Source organism: Silene latifolia, chromosome 2 (genome assembly GCF_048544455.1).
Source record: "Silene latifolia isolate original U9 population chromosome 2, ASM4854445v1, whole genome shotgun sequence".
In the NCBI taxonomy this organism is placed as follows: Eukaryota; Viridiplantae; Streptophyta; class Magnoliopsida; order Caryophyllales; family Caryophyllaceae; genus Silene; species Silene latifolia.
Genome location: NC_133527.1, coordinates 121,058,477 through 121,080,647, shown reverse-complemented (window position 1 = coordinate 121,080,647; position 22,171 = coordinate 121,058,477). Strand labels below are relative to the sequence as shown.

Sequence of the window (22,171 nt, the reverse complement as noted above, 5' to 3'; positions counted from 1 at the left end):
TAAAAGGCCTATATTTACCGCGCATTTGCGCGGGATCTACACTAATTTTATAGTAAGAGACCTCAATAGACCTTGAAGGAAAACCATTTCTTACAACTGTGCCGGAACAGGCCGATGGAGAACATACAAATAAAATAGACATTGTAGGATTGTACAGCTTTTTGTTCCCCCTTTTCTTCTCTTCTTCATTTAACTCCCTCAAAATTTCGATTTTTGTAAGTTCTTGCTCTAATGTAAGCTCAATAGTTCTCGCTAGAGATAGCCTAAGGTTGTAATACATCAATAACTTTCGTACAACCACGATTACACCAATATTTGTCCGATACAAAAGATCGATCCTAGGACGATCTCCAACAAAGAAGCCATAATTTTAAAAGATAAAAGATAAAAGCTATTAGTAAGAAAATTTCAGAACCAGCATTATTATCATACAAACTGTGACCAACATTGAACATTATGTTTACTTGCAGTACATTAGCGGTACATTATTGCTTCAACTGTGCTGTTATTACATATTCTATAAATTGGAGCACGAATATTCCGAAGTTCCATAAAAGCAATACAACCAGTATCAAACATATGTTGCACATTCTTGCAAGGGTTGTAAGAGTCAAAACAACCTCATTAACAGTCTTGCTAACATTAGACCTCCTTACTATGGTACTATATACATCAGTCCAAATGCATCACCTCCCTCTTCTGTGAGGGTTAGAACAAGGCTCATTGACTGGAATCAGGAGTTTCATAGGGGCTGCAACACGCATCCAGCAAGAATATTTTCCGGTGATGCTGCAATTCCATCTGGAACCGACATTTCATGTCAGGCTCCTGGCAACAACAATGCCTTGTCCTGAGAATATGAGCAAGCCATCCAGGGTAGTAACAATAGGGAATACTCCAGGCCCTCTGTTGGAAAATATTGTGATTTAAGAATTAAATATGAATTTTTAATATTTGACCAAATTTGAATATGATCTTTGAGCTATTAACCTCGGTAATTTTGTTGAGTTATTAAGTAAATCAAAATATGGTCTATTGCATATTTGAATTTAATAGAGGGATCAATGGCTTTTATGTTGATGGTTTTATGAGTAATTATCATCATTTCTATTAGTTATTTTGTATATGGTCAAATAACGTTTGGTTTTAACGTTTGGTGTAGTTAATGGCCTTAATGGCCTTCTATTTTGAGTGAGGTAACGGCAAGTAAGATTAGCCATGCACAATTAATAATATATAAGTAGGTGATGGTCTTGCATTTTATTGTGGGATTGGTTTTTGAGTTTATATGCAAAAGACGTATAACATACATATACACACTTCTCATCTAATCAAGTTTTTACTTTACGGATTATATTAGTTAGCTCATTTTGTTATAAAAGAAAATATATATTTTACTACTAAAATTATTATTGAGCATCGGGTGACCATCGGTTCGGGGACTTCTCTTGCTGCTACCGAAGAAGTCCAACGGGTTGTCGTATCTTGGGAGAGGAACGCATTATTTTGGTAACCAGTACCGTGGAGGCGTTATCTCTCCTAGGAAAACGCCTAGCGTACTTCGACCGAGGCCATATCTTCTAAACTCTCTCTTTTACACTATTTATATAATTTCTTGTATATCGTTTTTATTATATTCGTTATTTTACCGTTACTATTAAACGTTTATCTATTATTCTTGTATTGTTATTATTATTGTTTTTATAATTATGTTTTTGACCCATATTTTCTATCAATCTAAGAGAGATAATAATTAAGAGATAAACTTTATTAAGATAAAGTATTGTTCGTTTTAAATTTTCTTAACCGTCATGAGAGTCTTAATTGGATTACTAACGGATAAGCGATAAGAGTGGTGTGAAGCTTGATCATTATACTGTTTACTGCTTAGGAATAATCAGTTTTTCCTTCTATCATATATTCGTACTTCTTTGTTTTGGCTCTATTAGTACTTTGCCCTATTTTGTTGTTTGTTGATTTTGACTTACTGTGGAGTACTTAGTTCTTGATTTCATGGTAGTTTAAGTGGTATATATTTCTTATTTGTGAATAATATTGTCTTCGTGAGTTCGACAAGGGGTTTAACTTTTGACTATTATTTATTTATTTATTTGTTAATTATGGACTTGGTTAATGTGGGGGCTATTTCCGACCTATAAGTTTGCATGACCTATGATTCAAATGATTGGTGGATTGATTCGGGTGCTAATGTTCATGTTTGTGCTAATAAGAGTTTATTTAATACGTATGAAAAATTGGAATCAAAAACTGTAAGTATGGGTAATGGTAATCCCACATCTGTTTTAGGTTTTGCATCGGTTAAATTAGAGTTATCATCTGGTAAGTTTATTACTTTGGAGTCGGTTTATCATGTTCCCGTCTCTTTTGGTACAACGTGGTTTTAAAATTATGTTTGAATCTAACAAAGTGGTTATAACTAGATATGGTTCATTTGTTTGCAAAGGTTATTTGTGTGATGGGTTGTTTAAGCTTAATGTTGTGACTCATAAGGTTAATTATGATGAAGCTAATATGTCTTTGTTTGTTTCTAATGTTGAATGTTCTAATACTTGGCATGGTAGACTTGGTCATGTTAATTTGCAAACTATTAGAAGTACGATGCATTTAAATCTTATTCCCTCATCCAATGTTAATTTGAAAAAAAGATGTCAAAAAGATGTCAAATTTGTGTTCAAGCTAAGGAACCTAGAGAAGCTTTTAAATCCGTGGGTGGAAAAGACACTAAATTGTTAGAGTTGATTCATAGCGATATTTGTGATAACAATAATGTTTTGACTCGTGGTGGTAAAAGATATTTTATCACTTTTATTGATGATTACTCCAAATATTGTTATGTATATTTGATTAATGCTAAGAGTGAACTTTTTGACAGGTTTAAGGCTTATAAAGCTGAGGTTGAAAATCAGCTAGAAAAGAAGATAAAAATTGTTCGTTCTGACACAGGCGGTGAATATGAACTCACCGAGATGAATGAATTTTGTGAGACACATGGTATTATACATCAGGTGACACCTACTTATGGTCCCCAATCTAATGGGGTTGCTGAAAGAAAAAATCGGACTTTATTGGATATGATAAATGCAATGTTAATAAGTTCTGGTTTACTTAAAAATATGTGGGGAGAAGCTTTATTATCTGCATGTCATGTTTTAAATAGAGTTCCATATAAGAGTTTTGATAAAACCCCAAATGAGTTATTCAAGAATAAAAAGCCAAATTTACAATATTTAAAAGTGTGGGGGTGTTTGGCTAAAGTGCATGTTCCTATTACAAAACAAAAGAAACTTGGTCCTAAAACTGTTGATTGTGTGTTTGTTGGTTATTCTCCACATAGTACTACATATAGGTGTCTTGTTTTTAATTCTACTATTCCTCAAATTTCTAATAATACCATTATTGAGTCGCGTGATGTTGTTTTCTTTGAAAATATTTTTCCTAAGATAGATAAAATTTCTAAATCTATTTCCGATGCCTCTACTTCTTTACTTCTTTATATATTGGTAAGTCTTCTACACAAGTTTTAAATAATAAGCCCGATGATTGCGATGAGCCTAGAAGGAGCAAAAGGGCTAGAATTGCTAAAAGTTTTGGACCAGATTTTCAAACAAATTTAGTCGAGGATGATCCAAAAACTTTTAAAGAAGCCATGTTATCCGTTGATGCTCCATTTTGGAGACAAGCGGTAAATGACGAAATGGAGTCTATTTCTTCAAATAAAACTTGGGTTTTAACCGATCTTCCTCCCGGTTCAAAAACTATTGGTTGCAAATGGGTTTTTAGAAAGAAATTGAGAACCGATGGTTCGATTGATAAATATAAAGCTAGACTTGTTGCAAAAGGTTTTACACAACAAGAGGGAATTGATTTCTTTGATACTTATTCACCTGTTTCTAAAATTCCGACTATTAGAGTTTTAATTGCTATTGCATCTATTTTTAAGTTAGAAGTTCATCAAATGGATGTAAAAATTGCATTTTTAAATGGTGATTTAGAAGAAGAAATTTACATGGACCAACCCGAAGGTTTTATTTCTCAAGGTCAAGAGGACAAAGTTTGTAAACTTGTTAAAAGTCTTTATGGTTTAAAACAAGCTCTTATGCAATGGCATGAAAAATTTGATTCTACCATGATTTGCGATGGTTTTCAAGTTAATAGTGGTGACAAATGTGTTTATTTTAAAAAGATTGATGATACATATGTCATTCTTTGTTTATATGTTGATGATATTTTGATTTTCGGTAGTAATATGAATGTTATTAACAAGACTAAAGCATTTTTGTCCAAAAATTTTGATATGAAAGCTCTTGGTCAAACTGATGTGATTTTGGGTATTAAATTAGTAAAAACCGATAATGGTATTGTATTAACCCAAAGTCATTATGTTGAAAAGATGTTGCGTAAGTTTGGTTATTTTGATGCAAGTCAAGTGTCTACACCGTTTGATTCATCTGTTAAATTGAGGAAAAATGTGGGGGATAGTATATCCCAACATAAATATTCACAAATTATTGGATCATTGTTGCATCTTACTAATTTTTCTAGACCAGACATTGCATATGTTTGCAGGTTGGCTAGGTATACTCATAATCCTAGCACCGCCCATTGGAATGCTCTTGAAAGAGTATTTAGGTACCTTAAGGGTACTATGAATATGCTATCCACTACCGTGGTTTTCCAGGTGTACTCGAAGGGTACAGTGATGCTAGTTTGATAGCTGATATTGATGAGACTAAAGCCACAAGTGACTATGTATTTTTACTTGGTGGAGGTGCGGTATCATGGAGGTCTGCAAAGCAAACTATTATTTCTCGTTCAACTATGGAAGCTGAACTTATTGCAATGGATACCGCAAGCATGGAAGCCGAATGGCTTAAAAATTTGTTATCTGATATACCTATTTTGTCTTAACCTATTCCTTCTATATCTTTATTATGTGATAGTGAGGCTCCTTTAGCTAAGGCTAATAGCAAAATGTTTAATGAGAAAAGGAGACATTTGATGGTGAGACATAAATCTTTAAGACATGATTTCTCATGGTGTTATTTCTTTGAATTTTGTCAGGTCTCAAAGCAATGTTGCGGATCCGCAAGCGGATCCGCTTACAAAAGAACCCGTCTGGAGATCCCATGAAAGAAGTTCAACGGGTAATAACGAAGTTGTGGGTGGGCTAAGTAAGGAGAGCACCATTTATTTGGCGGAAATTTTGTGTCAACGTCCCATTCCTATGGCGAAGTGGCGAAGGGAGATTATTTTTGTGTTATATAAGGTGCTCTCATGGATTTGAGTTGGTTGTGACGGTTTGAGGTTGAGCTATGACTCTTAATGAATCCAAAGGCATAATTTTTTGCGGGGTGGAGGTCACACCTACCCTTGGAGGATTGACCTAGTGGGTGTTCGTAGTGTGGTCGTTACTATGGGACGTGGGCAACTCCCTAGAGACACTCATGACACAAGATACCTGCGCATGACCATTAACGCGTATCACTGATAGGTGATAGAACCTGATTGATTGCCCGTACCGTGTGTGTGGTGAGTCCAAGCTTGATTTAAGAGGCCTAGTTCGAAGTATTTATACTACTATGGTTCTTTCGAGTGCAAGCTCACTTACACTAAGTGTTGGTTCAACCCCGAAAGGTACCTGCACCTATTACGCGGTATTGTATGCTCATTATTATAACTATTTTCATAAAATTATTACTCCCTCCATAAGAGACCAATGGTAACATTGACCGTTTTGCCACTATTCATAGTCGTAGGGAATCTTCGATATTATTCTTAATCTATAAGACAAAATATAGTCAAGTGAGATCTTGTTTGATTTATCGTCATGAATGCTATAAGAATATCAAATTTTTATAATTTTTAATAATGCGTAACAAAAGATATTTACGGTGTAAAACGTGTCTCGACAAGTGTGAAAAAGTCAATGTTACCATTGGTGTGGTATGGAGGGAGTATTATTTTTTTTTTTTTGGTCATTTGATATATATTAGTCTTTATTTTTAATATTTTATTTTTCTTAAATCATGTGGGGGATTGTTGGAAAATATTGTGATTTAAGAATTAAATATGAATTTTTAATATTTGACCAAATTTGAATATGGTTTTTGAGCTATTAACCTCGGTAATTTTGTTGAGTTATTAAGTAAATCAAAATATGGTCCATTGCATTTAATAGAGGGATCACTGGCTTTTATGTTGATGGTTTTATGAGTAATTATCATCATTTCTATTAGTTATTTTGTATATGGTCAAATAACGTTTGGTTTTAACGTTTGGTGTAGTTAATGGCCTTAATGGCCTTCTATTTTGAGTGAGGTAACGGCAAGCAAGATTAGTCATGCACAATTAACAATATATAAGTAAGTGATGGTCTTGCATTTTATTGTGGGATTGGTTTTTGAGTTTATATGCAAAAGACGTATAACATACATATACACACTTCTCATCTAATCAAGTTTTTACCTTACGGATTATATTAGTTAGCTCATTTTGTTATAAAAGAAAATATATATTTTACTACTAAAATTATTATTGAGCATCGGGTGATCATCGGTTCGGGGACTTCTCTTGCTGCTACCGAAGAAGTCCAACGGGTTGTCGTATCTTGGGAGAGAAACGCATTATTTTGGTAACCAGTACAGTGGAGGCGTTATCTCTCCTAGGAAAACGCCTAGCGTACTTCGACCCAAGCCATATCTTCTAAACTCTCTCTTTTACATTATATATATAATTTCTTGTATATCGTTTTTATTATATTCGTTATTTTACCGTTACTATTAAACGTTTATCTATTATTCTTGTATTGTTATTATTATTGTTTTTATAATTATGTTTTTGACCCATATTTTCTAACACCCTCGGCAAAGCAAATCCATCAAATAGATAGTTACCAACTTACCATTACGCCTTGGGGAACTCGGTGCAAATGACATGACATGCCTGCACAACATACACAAGAAGGATATGTGTTATAAAGAGTGCAAACAACACACAATAGAGCTATAGTATGGAAGTGAATAGTGACTGCATTACTAAACACCCATTGAGAAAAGGATACAAGAAAATAGACTTTTGTAAGATTCTATAGTTCTTTTTTCGAGGGAAAGGCTAATACAATACAATAATTAATAGGGTTATTTAATGAGAATACTCTAACCTATGTGGGTGCTGCTCAAAATACTCTGAACTTTATTTTAACTGTCAATAAAACCAACTATTACACCCTTTCTCTTATATTAGAATAGGTCGACCGGCTACCTGCTAAGCCAGTAAAAAGGTTTTAACCCCTCTTTTTCTTTTCTATTGTCATCCGCCTTCATCAACGTCATTACACTGCTCTTTCTCTCTTCTCCAACATGCCCCATTGATCTTCTCCAAATCGCATACAATCATCTGGATTAAGGTGCCCATATTTTTCACAGAAGTTTCTCACATCGGCGGTGATGATAAGGAGAGAAAATTTAAGAAAAAAGTATGAAAGATTTTTAACTGATGTATAAAGATGAGAGTCCTGATTTAACCTAAAACGTTGAATAGTTGCGAGAAGAACGGTTCAAGGATGGAAAAAGAGGAAAAGATGGAGGATGAAAAAGAAGAAAAGACACTTGTGAAAACAATTGTTCCAATTTAGATTATTTAATCACACGCAAGGGAAGCTCATGAATATGGAAATAAAAGTTCTTTGGAAATTTACCTCTTTGAAATTTAATTTACCTTTAATAATTACTGCTTGTGGGTTGTGATAGTATTTTGTGAAGCATTGAAAAGGTGGGAGGTTGGGAAAAGAAGAAAGGATACGTTCAATTTTCCAAAAGATACCTTCTAATTGTGGGCGTAGAAATTAATTAGAACCCAATTGTGCAAGATGAAAACAAGATTGAATTCCTCAAATATGTGATCTCTTCCGGCAAAACAATGGTGTCGGATTTTGGTGTATAGACGAAAGGAAGAGAAGGACTTGATTTCTTTTCTTTTCTTTTTAGAATATGAGCTAATTAAATATTACACAGATAGTTAAATGTAGTTTTATTCACCATATAGAATATTCCCAACATTAATTAGTCTGTGTACATTTTTTAGAGGAAGAAAGGAGGAAAAAAATAAAAGTTAAGAGAAAAAACCATGGAAATGGAAGAGAGAGAAAAACTTTAGAAAAAAAAAATTACAGGAAAGCTTAAATGGACAAAGGAGGAAGATGAAGAGTGATTAAAGGATTAAAGTGGGTCCACTTTACAAATTACCTGCTATAACAAGTTGAAAAAACACCTATTCTGTTCAAAGAGAAGGGACGTAAAAGTTGGTTTTATTGGTAGTTAAAACCGAATTTAGAGTATTTTAAGTAGCACCCTCATAGTTTAGAGTATTCTCATTAAATAACCCTAATTAATAACCAATAAATACTATGAAGAGAAGTTGGTGAAAAATTAGAGGGGACATTAGCTGAAATCAAAACAAAGTAGCTAGCTGCTAATGTGTTGAGGATTTTATAATCAAAGAAATACAAGTATGATGTGAGACATTAGCTGAAATCAAAACAAAGTAGCTAGCTGCACTAAGTTTGTGTGTTTTAAGATCAGTCTCAACGTTACTGGCTACTCTTGCTCTCCCTCTCCTTCTCTAACCCTAAACACCCATTAAAATTATTCTTGCTAGAAATGACCAATTTTTCTACTAGCTTTTCATTACTCCTTGCTTTCATTTCCAATAGAGCCTAAGACTCCTTGTTTTTTTGGTTCGTGATTATGAGTAGATCAAAATTAAGCGATTGTCTAAATTGATTGTGCTTATTAAGCAATTCTCATCAAGTGTCATCGGAAACAGCCTCGTTATGTTGATAACACGTGGTTAAGAGTTCAAATTGCATATAATTAACGCCACTTCACTCCGCCAATAGCAGGAGCATGTGGCACTAAAGTGAGTACAGCTGTTGCATTATGCTTCCTCCTCATGAATGACGAGTTAATTGATAATGAGACTGTATCGACTCTTATAACCTTGTTTGTACATGGGGCATAGAGAGTAATAGTAAAACGATACATATCAAATCAACGTTTGTAATCTGGCAGACTCAGAACAATGAAGTAGTGAACAATCTCATTCTCCTAATCCTTTAGCAGGATAGATTATGAGTCATTAAAGATGTTTGATAGCATATTATAGTTAGCTAAACAATAATATAGTAAAGAGTATGAAGATAACTTAGAGATCCACATTACAACCACCTTAGTTTCCTTAAAGTTAATTTTACTTTGATTTGTAAACACAAATGTTGAGAAATCATTAAAGATGTTTGATAGCATATTATAAAGATGGTGCAGAAAAACGATGAGAGAGTTATTCAATCCAACTTCCTTTATTTTATTATACACCGTAGCTACAGGCCTACAGCATTCAGAAAAGTTCAAAATTCAGCTCTTGTTTCATTATACACCGTATATTATTTTATTTTATTTTTGAAGTAAAAATCATGAGTTCTACTGTACTTTAATTAGAAGTGTTGGCACTTTGCTAATTTCTAGCCTTACCAAACAGGCACTTATATTCCAGGTTCCAAATACCTTTACTAATCAACAAATTTTGATCTTAGATTAGAAACGTCTTCCAATATGGAAGCTCAAGAATTTCTAATCAGAGCAACAGGAAAGAGGGTCATTCTGAGACTGTCTAAAGCTCAGCAATTAACAAAAGGGATAATTAATGCCATCAGGGCCAATCACTTAGATGTTTTTAAACACAATAAACAAATAAATGCAGTCTAATAGCAAAAAGAGTGACCAAGAAAATACTCACCTGAGGATACCCAAGGGAAACTAATATTTTATGAAGAAATGAAGAGCAATTTTCAAGCGCTGCCTAAATTCATTCACTTTTTGGAAATTACTCCCTTTTATAACAAATATTTATGTTAGACATGTCCAAGTCTCCAAATGCTCACACTCTTCAAGTCTCCAAATATTTATGTTATTAACAAATATTTAAGAAATCCACTTTCCGGCACTAACAGATGAAAACATTCCATCTTTGTTGTTTTTCCTGTAAATGCCACCTTTTGAATTACTATTTTTCTAGCACATAGTTTCACAAGCTTGTCTGGGAAGCCATAAAAAAGAGGCTCTCAGTTAAGATTGTTACCGCCAAAATTAGGAGAGAATGAAAGAGGAAACAAAACTGCCTGGACAAAATCAACGGGGAGAAAAAGAAAAGTTATGCTTGTACCTCCGGTGGTCCATGTCGAAGATAAATTTTTACGAAGTGAGTGAGTTCCAGGAGTGTTAGACATATGAATTGCTATAGAAGGGAGTTTTTCTTCAGATATTGAATTAAGTAGGGTTTTGCACGCGTCATATAAATGGTATTGTTTGACAATTGATCCAAAAGGAAACAATGAAGAAGGCAGAAGGACCAAACTACAACACATCAGTAAGGTGTCAAGTAATATTTTCCATTCATAGTTTATCCTCAGGTTTAATGAATGCCTTAAGCTTGCATGAAACTAAGATATAGTACATAGTACACTTTATGGTGCATAACATAGTTTAATACACTATGAGGCACACGGTTCATCTTACTACCATGCCGAGGTTAGAGAATAATCATGGCACTTACCTGGAAGGCTGTCAAGACAAGAACAGGTACTTATTCACCCATGTCAGTCGAAATAGAGTTGGGTCAATACCAACAAATGCCAAGTAGACAGTTTTGCCTATGCAAACGGACAAGAACACTAAACATCAAAATTACATCTACACCAGAGAACTGGAAGAAAGCAGAACACAAAAGTTTTGCTCTGAAAACCATTGGACATTGATCCACAATCATTATCGCACTTACAGTTAATCAGGTATTGTCTTCATAATAAGGAAAATACAAAATGGACTATTACTTATGAGCTAGGTAGAAAAAAAAAAGCCATATCCTCTATTAGTATCATTTCACCTATTTTACCATCAATAACACATTCCCCTTTTCTCTAGCCATGATTGCCTATTGATTAGAAGGATAGCTGACAACTCGTCAACTAAAGATGGATAACCTTACAAACCTCGACAAATTGAAAATAATCAAATACTTTAGGCTACTTGAAAGCGTGATCATATTCCTATTTTGACAATGTTAAGAGAAACCACATATTTTACTAAGTACTCCTAATTAGTCACATATAGTACAGCCGTACAGGTACATCCATACATAATAATTTACCCAGTTTAGCAAGAAGGATTTCTGAATTTTCCAAAAATCGAATGAAACAAGCAAGCAGCAGGGGAATTGAAACTTTACATCAACAACTACAAACATGAAACATGAGATGTTCACTTACAAAGTTTTGGCAATGTCCGGGTTGTAGAATCTTCAATTTGGTCATAGCCTGAGCTTGAACCCCACAGAAAGAAAATCATCCAGATCATCCCTGAGGAAACTACGGAAGAGTTTTAGAGAGCTTAATAAACACCACACTCACCATAGTTCAAAGCTTATACCAGTGAGCTTTCTTGGCCAAAACTTCTAAGAAATGATGAAGTTCAAAACAACAAATTACATGCATTAGACTTCATTATTACTTAAAATGGAGGTGGGAGGAAGGCGATTTATGATTGATTTATCTACACATGATTTCAGTAACATTTTATTACCTTTTTAGGCAATATAAGTGTTAAATGGTATACAATATATTACCTTATATTAAACTCGTTAATTCGACCACGAGTAAGGCGAAGATAAATTAAATGAACTCCAATTGAGATCGGGAACTCTTGCGTCTAGACAGATATAGTCCATATACTTATACAACTTTATCATACACCCCTCACGAGCATAAATCAACTCAAAGAATAACCACCACCAATTGAAAAAGCAAAAACTATCATCTTCAAACTCATAACAACAACACGACAAGGACACCAGGCTTTTTACCAAGAGACAGATATGGGAATAGAATCTCTAGAGTATACAATAGTCCAATGATGGGTTAGCTTTGAAAACACTCGTATGTCGTTTCTATATAACCCTCAGGTTTTGTTTGCATATAAAAATGGAAGCAAGGGAATGGAGGAAAAAAAAAAAAGGGAAAGGGAAGGGAGGGAAAAGAGAAAAGGTAAAGGGAGGTGGAAAGGGAAGGGAAGGGAAGGGGGAAGGGAAAAAGGGAGTTTTTTCTCCAAATTTTTCCTCTGTTGAAGGGTAAATTATTTGACTTGTAGAGGGAAAATGAAGCCCCTCTAAATCCATCCACCACATTTTACTATCAAACTTATGTTACTCTGACACGACATGATACTTTGACACTTCAGCCGAGTCAGAGTAACTTAGATCCAAACAGAGGAAATTGTGAGCCTACAAATCCTTCCCTCCCTCCCTTCCCTTTAAATTCTCATTCACCAAACAAAGGGTCAAAGAAAGTTGTGTACAACACTACAACTAAACATATAAAGTGGATTAAATCCAACGTTAACAAATCCTTACAAACAAAGAATCAAACATAGTAAAGACACCATAGGCATATTATCACAAACATCAAGAACAACAATGTGTACGGCGACCAACACCATAAACAACAGTAACAACTAACAACCACAGTTCATAAAATCATAAGTATTACCACAGTGCACTAAGAAATGTTTAAGACCAACAACTCTATCACATAACATCGGTAATCCAGTAAACAATGGCGGAGCAAGGGCAGCAATCCAGCAAACAGCGGTGAAATGAGGAGCAAAGCAGAACAGTGAAAACTATGATCTTTGAAGTTGAAATTTTCAATGTATATTTCAACCGCTCAACTATATATCCTTATACTCGGCTACTACCAGCAAACAAACAACTACGGAGTATTACAGAAAACCCATAATTTACCAAATGCAAAATCTAAAAGTAGAACAAAGTGTGCTTACTTGTTTTGATGCTTTCCTTGTGAATCATTACTCCAATCATCAAGCGAAACGACGCTGTCAACATAAACCCCGGCATCAAAAGACTCAACCAACAAAGCAGAACTTCTTACAACCTTAACCTTTTCATCTTCTGACTTCAAATCACACCATTGAAGCTGACAATTATCAATCAACAACAAAACCTTCTCATCATCATTCGAAAACGCAACCGGCCTAACCTCAGAAAACCTTGGCCTAATCTCCAAACTCATCAATCTAACCCAAGATTCCTTCTTCCCATACTCGTTCATCACCCACAAATCTGCCCCAAGCCCGCTTCGATAATTAACCATCACACACAACTTCCCACCTAATTCCCTCAACACCAATTTCGACACCCCGAATTCGTCCTCATAAACCGGCAACTCAATCAACGAAAACTCCTCCGACCGAATATCAAATCTGGCAATATACTTAAACCTAGAATCAAACTCATCCGTTACCACAATAAAATGAAACCCTAAATTGACAAACACCCCATGACAATCCTTATAAACCAGAAAATACGGCATATCACGAACCCACTTCCATGAATCCTCTTTCAAACTATAAAGCTTAGCCTCATTATAAAACTTAACATGACAGTGACTCTCACGACACTGAATAATCCTCAACAACTTGTAATCATCACCATCTTCGCCTCCGAACCCGAACCCGAACCCGAAAACAACGAAATCATCCGGATAAGGCACGTGGGAGGGCGGCACACGGCGTCGCGTCCTGGTGGCAGGTGCGTAGAGGAAAACGTTGGTTTTAGTGGCATTAGAGATGGATACGACACCGTTAGAGTGTCCTAAAAGGTCGATCCCAGGTGGTTCAGGAAAGTAGTTGAGGGTATCTTCTTTTTTGATGGGTTTAAGCGGGTGGTCCATCTCGGAGAAGGTGAGATCGTCAATGGCAGCGGAGGAAAGAGTGGTGTGAGAGATGATGACGTGGCGGAGGTGGTTAGGGTAGTTGGTGAGGTGGAGTTTGATGAAATTAGGGGATTTGATGAGAAAGTACCATGATTTAGCGACGGATTTGAAGCGTAAAAGGGGTTTAACAGGAAGACGAGACAGGATTTCAGTGATGATTTCGGTTGGGAGTAGAGATGCTGCCATTGTTGAGTTGTGTTAGTTGTGTAGTGTGGTTTTTGGATGAGAGAAATGGTGGCCAATCGTCTTCAAGATGAGATGTTTCATCACTTGGATGTTAGATGGGATTTATATGGCTTTTTGGGATCCCATATTTCTTACGCAACCTACTCTAAATTAACACCTACTCTTACCGCTAGTCTAAATGAACACCTATTCTTAAGGGTTAATTAATGACAATACTATGAACTATGGGGGTCCTTCTCAAATTACTATGTACTATAATTTAACTACCATTAGTGCCAACTAATACATCATTTATCATGTAATGGAACAGGTGGAAGGGTGACCTGTTCCACCGGTTTTCTTTTCTTAAAACAACTGTTAACCTTACATTTTAACTTAATTCATTCTCTCTCTCATCTTTTTACCTTCTTTTCATCTCTTACCTTTCCCTCTTCCTTCACTGTAAAACATCATTGTTAGTCATCATCAACCTTCATTCATTGCTGCTACTCATTCATCTACTTCATTCTTATGCATAGATTACCAAACTGAAGGCGAGTTTAATCAATTTTGTCCTAAATTGATTCCACATTGGATAAGGTAATTCATTTGCCCTAATTTCGAATTTCATAAGTTTGATTACCCTTTTTTTTAATTACTAAGAACCCTAATTTAGACTATTCATTACTAATTAGTAAGAACCCTAATTTAATTACCTTCTTGTTTTCCCTAATTTTGATTCGAAAAAAGTTAAGTTGCTCATATTTGTTGTGTTTTAATTCATGAATATGTTATTTTCCCTAATTTAATTACCCCTTGTTTTCCCTAATTTCGAATTTACACATTACCCCTTGTTTCATATGTTATTTTCTGTTTTAATTAGGCAAATAAAAATCAAACGACAGTTGTGACCTTGAAATTATGGTTTGGTGGTTGCTTTAAAAGGGGTGATGAAGGTCTGATATATGTGGGTAGTACATTTAGGGCTGTGGGTATAGACCCAGATGAAATGTGTTGGTTTACAATGGTTGAGGAAGCTGAAAAATGCGGTTTTAAGAGAGAAGTGGATGGTATTTTTTTCATGAGCTCTACTGATGGATTACAAAGAGTTTTGAATGATACTCATGCTATGGTTATTTGTAAGAAGGCTTTGGAGGAGAGAGTTGGTGACTGTTACATTGTACTTGGGTGTGATGTCCCCCAGTTAATGCAGTTGGTGGAAAGTGGTGTTGGTCTTACTTTAATGAAGATGCCTTCCAAAATGGTCCATAGGAGAAAGGGAAGTACTAGCATAAAGAAGGGACCACCTTTATCTTCACCCACAATTGAAACCCCATCTTTATTTAACACACAAAGCACAAAGAAAAGCACCCAGAAAACCACCAAGACAAGCAATCAAAAAAGCACAAATACATCAGAAACCCAAAAAACAGTCTTGAAATCTCCTAAAAAAGCTTCTGCAAAAATCCAAACTACCTTAAGAACATCACCCAGATTGAGATCTCAAGAAATCATTTCAAATAACCTTCATATATCTCAACCATCCTCCCCAGATATCATTGTCCATTATCACAAAAATCCTAAAACTGCATCCAAACAAATCTCTACTGGCCATAGTAGACCTGAATCTCCTCCCCAGCTATACCTAAACCCTCATATAATTTCAATGAACTAACCCTAGCAGATGTGTTCAATGAGTATGAGGCAAATGCTGATGAAGCTTGTCTAGCTAGTAATGATGATTACTTAAGTGAAGATGAAGAGCAGGACCCTGGTTATGACCCTGAAGGTGAATCTGAGGGAGATTTGGATGAAAGTGAGTCAGATATGGAATTAGTTGAGGAAGGTGAGTCTATTTATGATGCATTGAATGAGGGAGACTTGGATGAGGGGTCTGATATTGAGTTAAATGAGGCTAGGGTTAGGTTGAAGAAGTTTAATGAAGATGCTCTAAAAGTTGTAGCTCAACTCCAACTTGAAGCAGCTTCTGGTAAATTGAGTGGACAAGAAGCAGCAACTTTTGAGGGTGCAACTACTACTGGCAGCATTCAATTGAGTGATTATGATGAGAGTGGGGATGAACAAGAGACCCCAGGGAATAGTGATGAAGAATGTATACCTGGGAAGAGGAAAAGGTCAAGTATTCCAGTTGTAAATGAAAGATCTGATTTCAACAAACTCAAATGGTGTGTGGGCATTAGTTTTCCAAATAGAGATCTTTTTAGAGAATGTGTAACAAGATATGCCATTGCTCAAGGTAGAGACTTAACTTTTGATATTAGTGACAATACTCATGGGAGAAAACTTGGTGTAAGGTGTAAATCTGGTTGTCCATTTAGGCTTTATGGTTGTTGGGATAATCAAAGAGCAGCATTTGTGGTTAAATCACTGGATCCAAATCATACTTGTCAAAGGACAATGGAAACCAATAGGCAGCTCAAATCTACATGGTTAGCAAAGCAATTTCTGGATGTATTTAAAGCCAAACCACATTGGCCAGCTCAGGACATCATAGAGACAGTAAGAAGAGCTTACAAAGTGCTAATAAAGAAGGGCTTTGCATACAAAGTGAAGTAATATGCTCATAAGCTCTTACATGGGTCAATGAAGGAACATTATAGTAAATTGGGAAGTTACATAGCAGCCCTTGAAGACACAAATTCAACCAGTGACTTCACTTTATTCACAAACCCAAATGTGACATCAAACTCAGCTACATTTCAAAGGTTCTATGTGTGTTTTGATGCCCTGAAGACAGGCTGGAAGCTTGGATTTAGAAAGATAATATCTGTTGATGCATGTTTCTTGAAGACTTTTCTAGGGGTCAATTAATAGCAGCTGTTGGTAGGGATGGGAATGAGCAAATGTTCCCTTTGGCTTGGGCAATAGTGGAAGGTGAGAATAATGAAAGCTATGAGTGGTTTTTCAAACAACTGAAGATGAGCATAGGAGAAGAAGATGGTCATGGAATGACTATTATATTTGACCAGCATCAGGTATATAAACATTCTTCTGCCAAACACTAATACATTTTACATAAACAACTTGAACTTATACATGCTTATTTATTGTCTTGTAGAGTATAGTGACCATGGTAGCCCAGGAATTCCCTAGAGCTGAGCATAGACATTGTGCCAGACATATATTTGCAAACTGGCACAAGACTTACAAGGGAGAAGACATGAAGCTGATGTTCTGGTCTTGTGCTAAGGCCTATAATGAGGCTGACTTCACTGATGCCTTAGAAACCCTCAAGGAAGCTGATCCAAAAGCTGCTGAAGCTTTCCTTGCCTGTAACCCAACCCTCTTCTGTAGAGCATTCATTTCAAATCACACCCAAAATGATGTCATTGTAAGTAACATGTCTGAGACATTTAATGCCTACATAATCAATGCAAGATCCAAACGCCTCATTTACATGCTTGAAGACATTAAGACTTCCATTATGAAAAGGTTGGTTGAGAAAAAAATGGAGATGGAGGGGAGTACACATGTTGTTTGTCCAAGGGTTCAAGAGAGGCTTGAAATAGAGAAGGATAAGACTTCTACATGTAAAGTCTTACCATCTAAGCCTACTCTATTTCAAGTGCAGGATGGGATTGATGGCCTAATTGTGGACTTAGAAGCCAGAACATGTACATGTAAGAAATGGGACTTGACAGGTATCCCTTGTAGCCATGCTGTTTCTGCTATATTCAGTATACATGGCCATGCAAAAGACTATATGTCTGACTATTATAAGAGAGAGGCTCATATGATGGCCTACAATCTTGGGATAACTCATGTACCTGGTCAGAGAGATTGGCCAAAGAGGGACTTGCTTCTGAATCCCCCACCCATTAAGGTAGGGCCTGGTAGGCCTAGGAAGAATAGGAGGAGGGATCCACATGAGGATCCAAAAAAGAAAGGAAAGCTAACAAAGCATGGCATTGAAATGAGCTGCTTTGTTTGCAAATCCAAAAGTCATAACAAAAGGAAGTGTCCTGATAAGGACAAAGCACAACAACCACCAAAAAAAAGACCAATGGGCAGGCCTAGAAAACATCCAAGGGTTGAGGCCACTTCACAGTCAGCTGCTCATGCATCTCAAAGTCACCATGAAGCCACAACACAACCAACAAGACTTGGTAGGAGTGGAAGGGTTATATTAAGTGGCAGAGGTGGTGGAAGGGGGTCTTCAAGAGGTGGTAGAAGAGGTGGTGGAAGGGGTGGTGGAAGATCTAGGGTAAGTTGTTCCCATTTGTTTTAGTTCAGTAATGGATCAGTTCATTAACAAAGTGATTTCATTTTTCTGATTTCATTTTTTTTGCAGGCACCTCAAGGATTTGGAGTGCTATTTGATGAACAAGGAAATGCATTTACAAATGTAAGTTTATCATTTTGACATCAAGTTCAGTGAGTTCAACCAGATTTGTTGTTATTTAATCACTTTAATTTGTTCAGAACAGCAGTGCAGTAACAAATACTTTGTAAATGCGGGTTGTTGGTAGTACTAGTGGACCAACAAGCATCTGGGTTAATGGACAAGAAGGCCCAAGTACTCAAGAAACAGTAAACCAGATTGTTTGAAGATGTGATTGAGAAGTTCAGTAACTGAGAAGTTTATGTAGTCAGTCCAGTATTATGTAGTACTTAGCTAGCAAACTGATGAACTCAAGAAGTTCAGTAACATGTACTGTACTTTGATGTTGCAGCTAGTTTTTGTTTGAATCGTTAAGTATTAGCAAACTTATGTAAGACTTGTTAAGACAATTTGGTTGCAATGAAAACCATAATTTATTAGACAATCCTTCATCCAATTACATCTTCATCAGTTTTACATTGCACAATGCTTACATCTTAACCATCCAACTGAAAGCAAAAATTATCCAAGAACAAATTAATGCATACATAAGCATTTTTTCCCCTTTTGAATGTCTACTTAACTCATCCTTCAAATACTTAACCTCCATCCTTAATCTCTCCTTCTTCAACTGTAATTTCTTCAACTTCTCGCCATAATCATTCAACTGCCAGGCATTGGAACTTCCGCTCTGCAAGTCTTCCTCCAACAAGAAAAAACCGCATCCATTCTACACAATTAAAAAGAAGAAAAGCAACATTAAAAAAACCCAAATTTTTAATCGAACCCAGATTTTCGATAATCAATTCCGGATTTTTAATAAAACCCAGATTTTTAATAAAACCCAGATTTTTAATTAAAAACAACGAAACCAACACAAAAATTGTACTTACAGGCCAAAGATGACATCCGTAGAACTTCTTTCCAACTTGTCGTCCTTTACCAATCATCTTCAAAACCGCTTCATAATTGTGTTTGCAAAGTACGACATTTGAGGACTTTGAACCAGATGCAATGGAAGAAGATGGTGACATCTTCATTAATGGAATAAATTTGAAGCAGGGATTTAGATGATTGAATGATAAATTTGACAGATTAGTGGAAGAGATTTAGTGGAAGAAATGAAGGTGATTTAATGGAAGAAATGAAGGAGAGAAAGAGTCGTTGTGAAGGGGAAGACAAAATTCTTTATAAAGGAAAAAGTGGGGTCCTCTTATCATGTAACCTGCTCCAACAGGTAAACATATGACCAATTCTGTTCTAGGAAAGGGAGTGTATTAGTTGGTACTAATCGTAGTTAAATTATAGTACATAGTAATTTGAGAAGGACCCCCATAGTTCATAGTATTGTCATTAATTAACCCTATTCTTAAAAGGATTAAATATCATCTTACATGTATATACTTCTTCCGTTCCATATGATAGTTTACATTTGTTTTATGCACGTATGTCAATACTTGTTTTCTTTTGTTCGTATTTTTAGTTATATATATTATTAAAAATTATAAAAATTTTATATTCATAATGTATCCGGTAAGACAATTTAAAGAAAATCTCACATGACTATCTTTATATTATACATTAGAAATTGTATTGAAGATTCTTCTCACTTATGAATAGTGCTCAAAATGCAAACGTAAACAATTCAATGGAACGGAGGAAGTATAAGACAATTATTTATCTTTTTTCCATATATTTTGCTTTTGTATTATTCCACTCACATAAATACATTTGCCCGTCTCAATCTTATGAATGATAAATGATGTGTCCATTTTATATATGATTTTACCCCATATTTTAGCTCAAGTTTATATGATTATTGCACTAACCTTAGTGATTTTGTGAGCTAATGTTGTATTCTAGTTGTCTTTGCATGTTTTGTCACATTTTGTAGGAAGTTGAGCTTTTAGAAGCTTATTCCATCACTTGTGCAAGTAACTAGAAGCAAGGCTAAGTAAAGAAGCAAACATTGGACCAACCTTGAAGTGTTACATGGATTTGCATGCATAAAGATATGGACTAGAATGAGAAATGCAAAATAAAGTCTTATGCAAAGTCAAGCCCAAGATTTGAAGTCCAAATAAGGTGGAAACTTTGGATGCTTAGTGAAGTTTAGGATGCTCACTAAGCATTTAACCGGAGGATTGAAGTTGAGTTAATAGCTCAATTAAGATTCCTTTGGGAATTAATGAAACAATTAAGAGAAAATATTTAGGGTTGACACCTTGTATTCACTTTAAGTTTCACCTCTTCACATACCTCTCTCACACACATTTTTCCACATAGAATTTTCTCTAAACTTCAGTAGTTAGATTAGCTTAGTGTAATTTAGTTTTCATTAGTTTGTTATCATTTCCTTTAAGTATTACAAATTACAATTTCATTTCCAAGTTATTTCCTTTTGCATTGTTCTTCAATTCCAATTCCATTTCCATTGTTGAGATAATTTATTTCTAGTATTATTTCTTTATCAATATGTTTATCATTTTGTTCATCATTAGCTTAATTTACATAATGCAAGAGTAGTATATCTTGTCTAGGGGATAAAGGAAGTCATGCATAAAAAGTATTTGTAACATGATAAATTAGGATGCTTAGTGATCATATAATAGTTTCTATAACATGGTTGTATCTTATTGTTAATCTTTGATTCTTGATTACAATCTTTAATTAAATTTGTTAATTCGTTTTTATAAGTCGAGAGACACGAAAATGAATTATACTAAGCATGTGTAGTAGGACGACCTAGTCATAAATATTAGGATATTAGGCCCATTAGGGCCGACTACCGTCTAGAGTTTAGAGTATCATCATCTATTTTTTATATATATATATATATATATATATATATATATATATATATATATATATATATATATATATATATATATATATATATATATATATATATATATCGTCTATGTATTCTCATCAAATCACATCATTCAATAATACAGTTATCATTTATGAATTCCTCCCTCCTCTATAATCTTAACATGGTATCAGAGCCTCGTCCTTGAGGTCTCTATAAACCGCTTCCGCATTCTTACCGGTGGATGGCCGGAAATTTACAACCACCGGTAGGATTTTCAACCACAAATAATAATTTCTGTTTTGAATTTAAAAAAAAAAAAGTAGAAATTTATTCGTCCATTGATGGTGTAATGGCAATTTGATAAAATACCATTGAAGTTATCAATGATGGTGCTGATTTATTTCTTGCTGTTCAACATTCAAGCGGATGTTTTTCGTTGACCAAAATTTGTCATATTCCCAGACTTTTTTGCCAAAAAAAACACAAAGAAACAATCTTTTCCTTTTCTTTTGAAATTTGATTTAAATTCTCTTCTTCAAGGTGGTATTTAAATCGATATATTTGGAGTTCGAAAAAAATCAACGTTCTCCAAATCTTGAAATTAACGGATAATTTTCCGTTTTATTGATATTTGTCAGGTTCGATTAGGGTTCCTGCAAATTAACTCATTTTCGACAAGTCCGAAAAACTTAACGTTCTTGTTCGAATAAATTTCTAGCGAGTTTTAAAAAAAAAAACTCAAAAATCAAAGAAACCCCCAAAAAAAAAACAAAAAAAACCAAACAAAACAAAAATCAAATCAAATCAAAAACAAAAATTATCACCCATCTCCCTCACATTCACCAGCCACCACAAGCAAAAAAACCCCAAAAAATAACCCAAATCTCGACACCACCGATTACACCACCCGACCACACACCACACACAACCGCCAGCCGCACAACTGAGCCACACACCACACCCGACCCACCACACGCCAACACCACCA

The 22,171-nt window shown here is 35.2% G+C and overlaps 2 protein-coding genes across 7 annotated transcripts; one reads left to right on the top strand and one right to left on the bottom strand.

Moving 5' to 3' along the window:
- Nucleotides 1–383: 383 nt before the first annotated feature.
- Nucleotides 384–14,212, bottom strand: LOC141642923 (F-box protein CPR1-like). Of its 6 annotated transcripts, none has more exons than XM_074451917.1 (5): nucleotides 12,909–14,136; nucleotides 11,342–11,440; nucleotides 9,695–10,726; nucleotides 6,923–9,581; nucleotides 384–906 (listed from the first exon to the last, which is right to left on the bottom strand). In XM_074451917.1, exons 1-2 carry the CDS (start codon nucleotides 14,045–14,047, stop codon nucleotides 11,383–11,385), a joined length of 1,197 nt encoding a protein of 398 aa, XP_074308018.1. In that variant the 5' UTR covers nucleotides 14,048–14,136; the 3' UTR covers nucleotides 384–906; nucleotides 6,923–9,581; nucleotides 9,695–10,726; nucleotides 11,342–11,382. The 6 variants fall into 6 exon arrangements, with proteins under 6 accessions (XP_074308018.1, XP_074308017.1, XP_074308020.1 ...); XM_074451916.1 differs by having other exon boundaries at nucleotides 6,923–6,963; nucleotides 10,630–10,726; XM_074451919.1 differs by having other exon boundaries at nucleotides 6,923–6,963; nucleotides 10,630–10,726; nucleotides 11,342–11,431.
- Nucleotides 14,213–15,408: 1,196 nt separating this feature from the next.
- LOC141630146 (uncharacterized) lies at nucleotides 15,409–18,477 on the top strand. Its single transcript, XM_074443017.1, has 2 exons — nucleotides 15,409–16,476; nucleotides 18,339–18,477. The coding sequence occupies exons 1-2, from the start codon at nucleotides 15,854–15,856 to the stop codon at nucleotides 18,394–18,396; spliced, it is 681 nt and encodes a 226-aa protein (XP_074299118.1). The 5' UTR covers nucleotides 15,409–15,853; the 3' UTR covers nucleotides 18,397–18,477.
- The last annotated feature ends 3,694 nt before the right edge of the window (nucleotides 18,478–22,171 follow it).

What these genes read in the sequence shown, in the direction of transcription:
- LOC141642923 (XM_074451915.1), bottom strand. Translation starts at nt 14,047, where the DNA reads ATGGCAGCATCTCTACTCCCAACCGAAATCATCACTGAAATCCTGTCT. An exon ending in CAAGGAAAGCATCAAAACAA is followed by an intron (nt 11,441 to 12,908) that starts GTAAGCACACTT and finishes ACTCTTCCGTAG; the next exon opens with TTTCCTCAGGGATGATCTGG.
- LOC141630146 (XM_074443017.1), top strand. Translation starts at nt 15,854, where the DNA reads ATGGAATTAGTTGAGGAAGGTGAGTCTATTTATGATGCATTGAATGAG. An exon ending in AGGCAGCTCAAATCTACATG is followed by an intron (nt 16,477 to 18,338) that starts GTTAGCAAAGCA and finishes TTTTTTTTGCAG; the next exon opens with GCACCTCAAGGATTTGGAGT.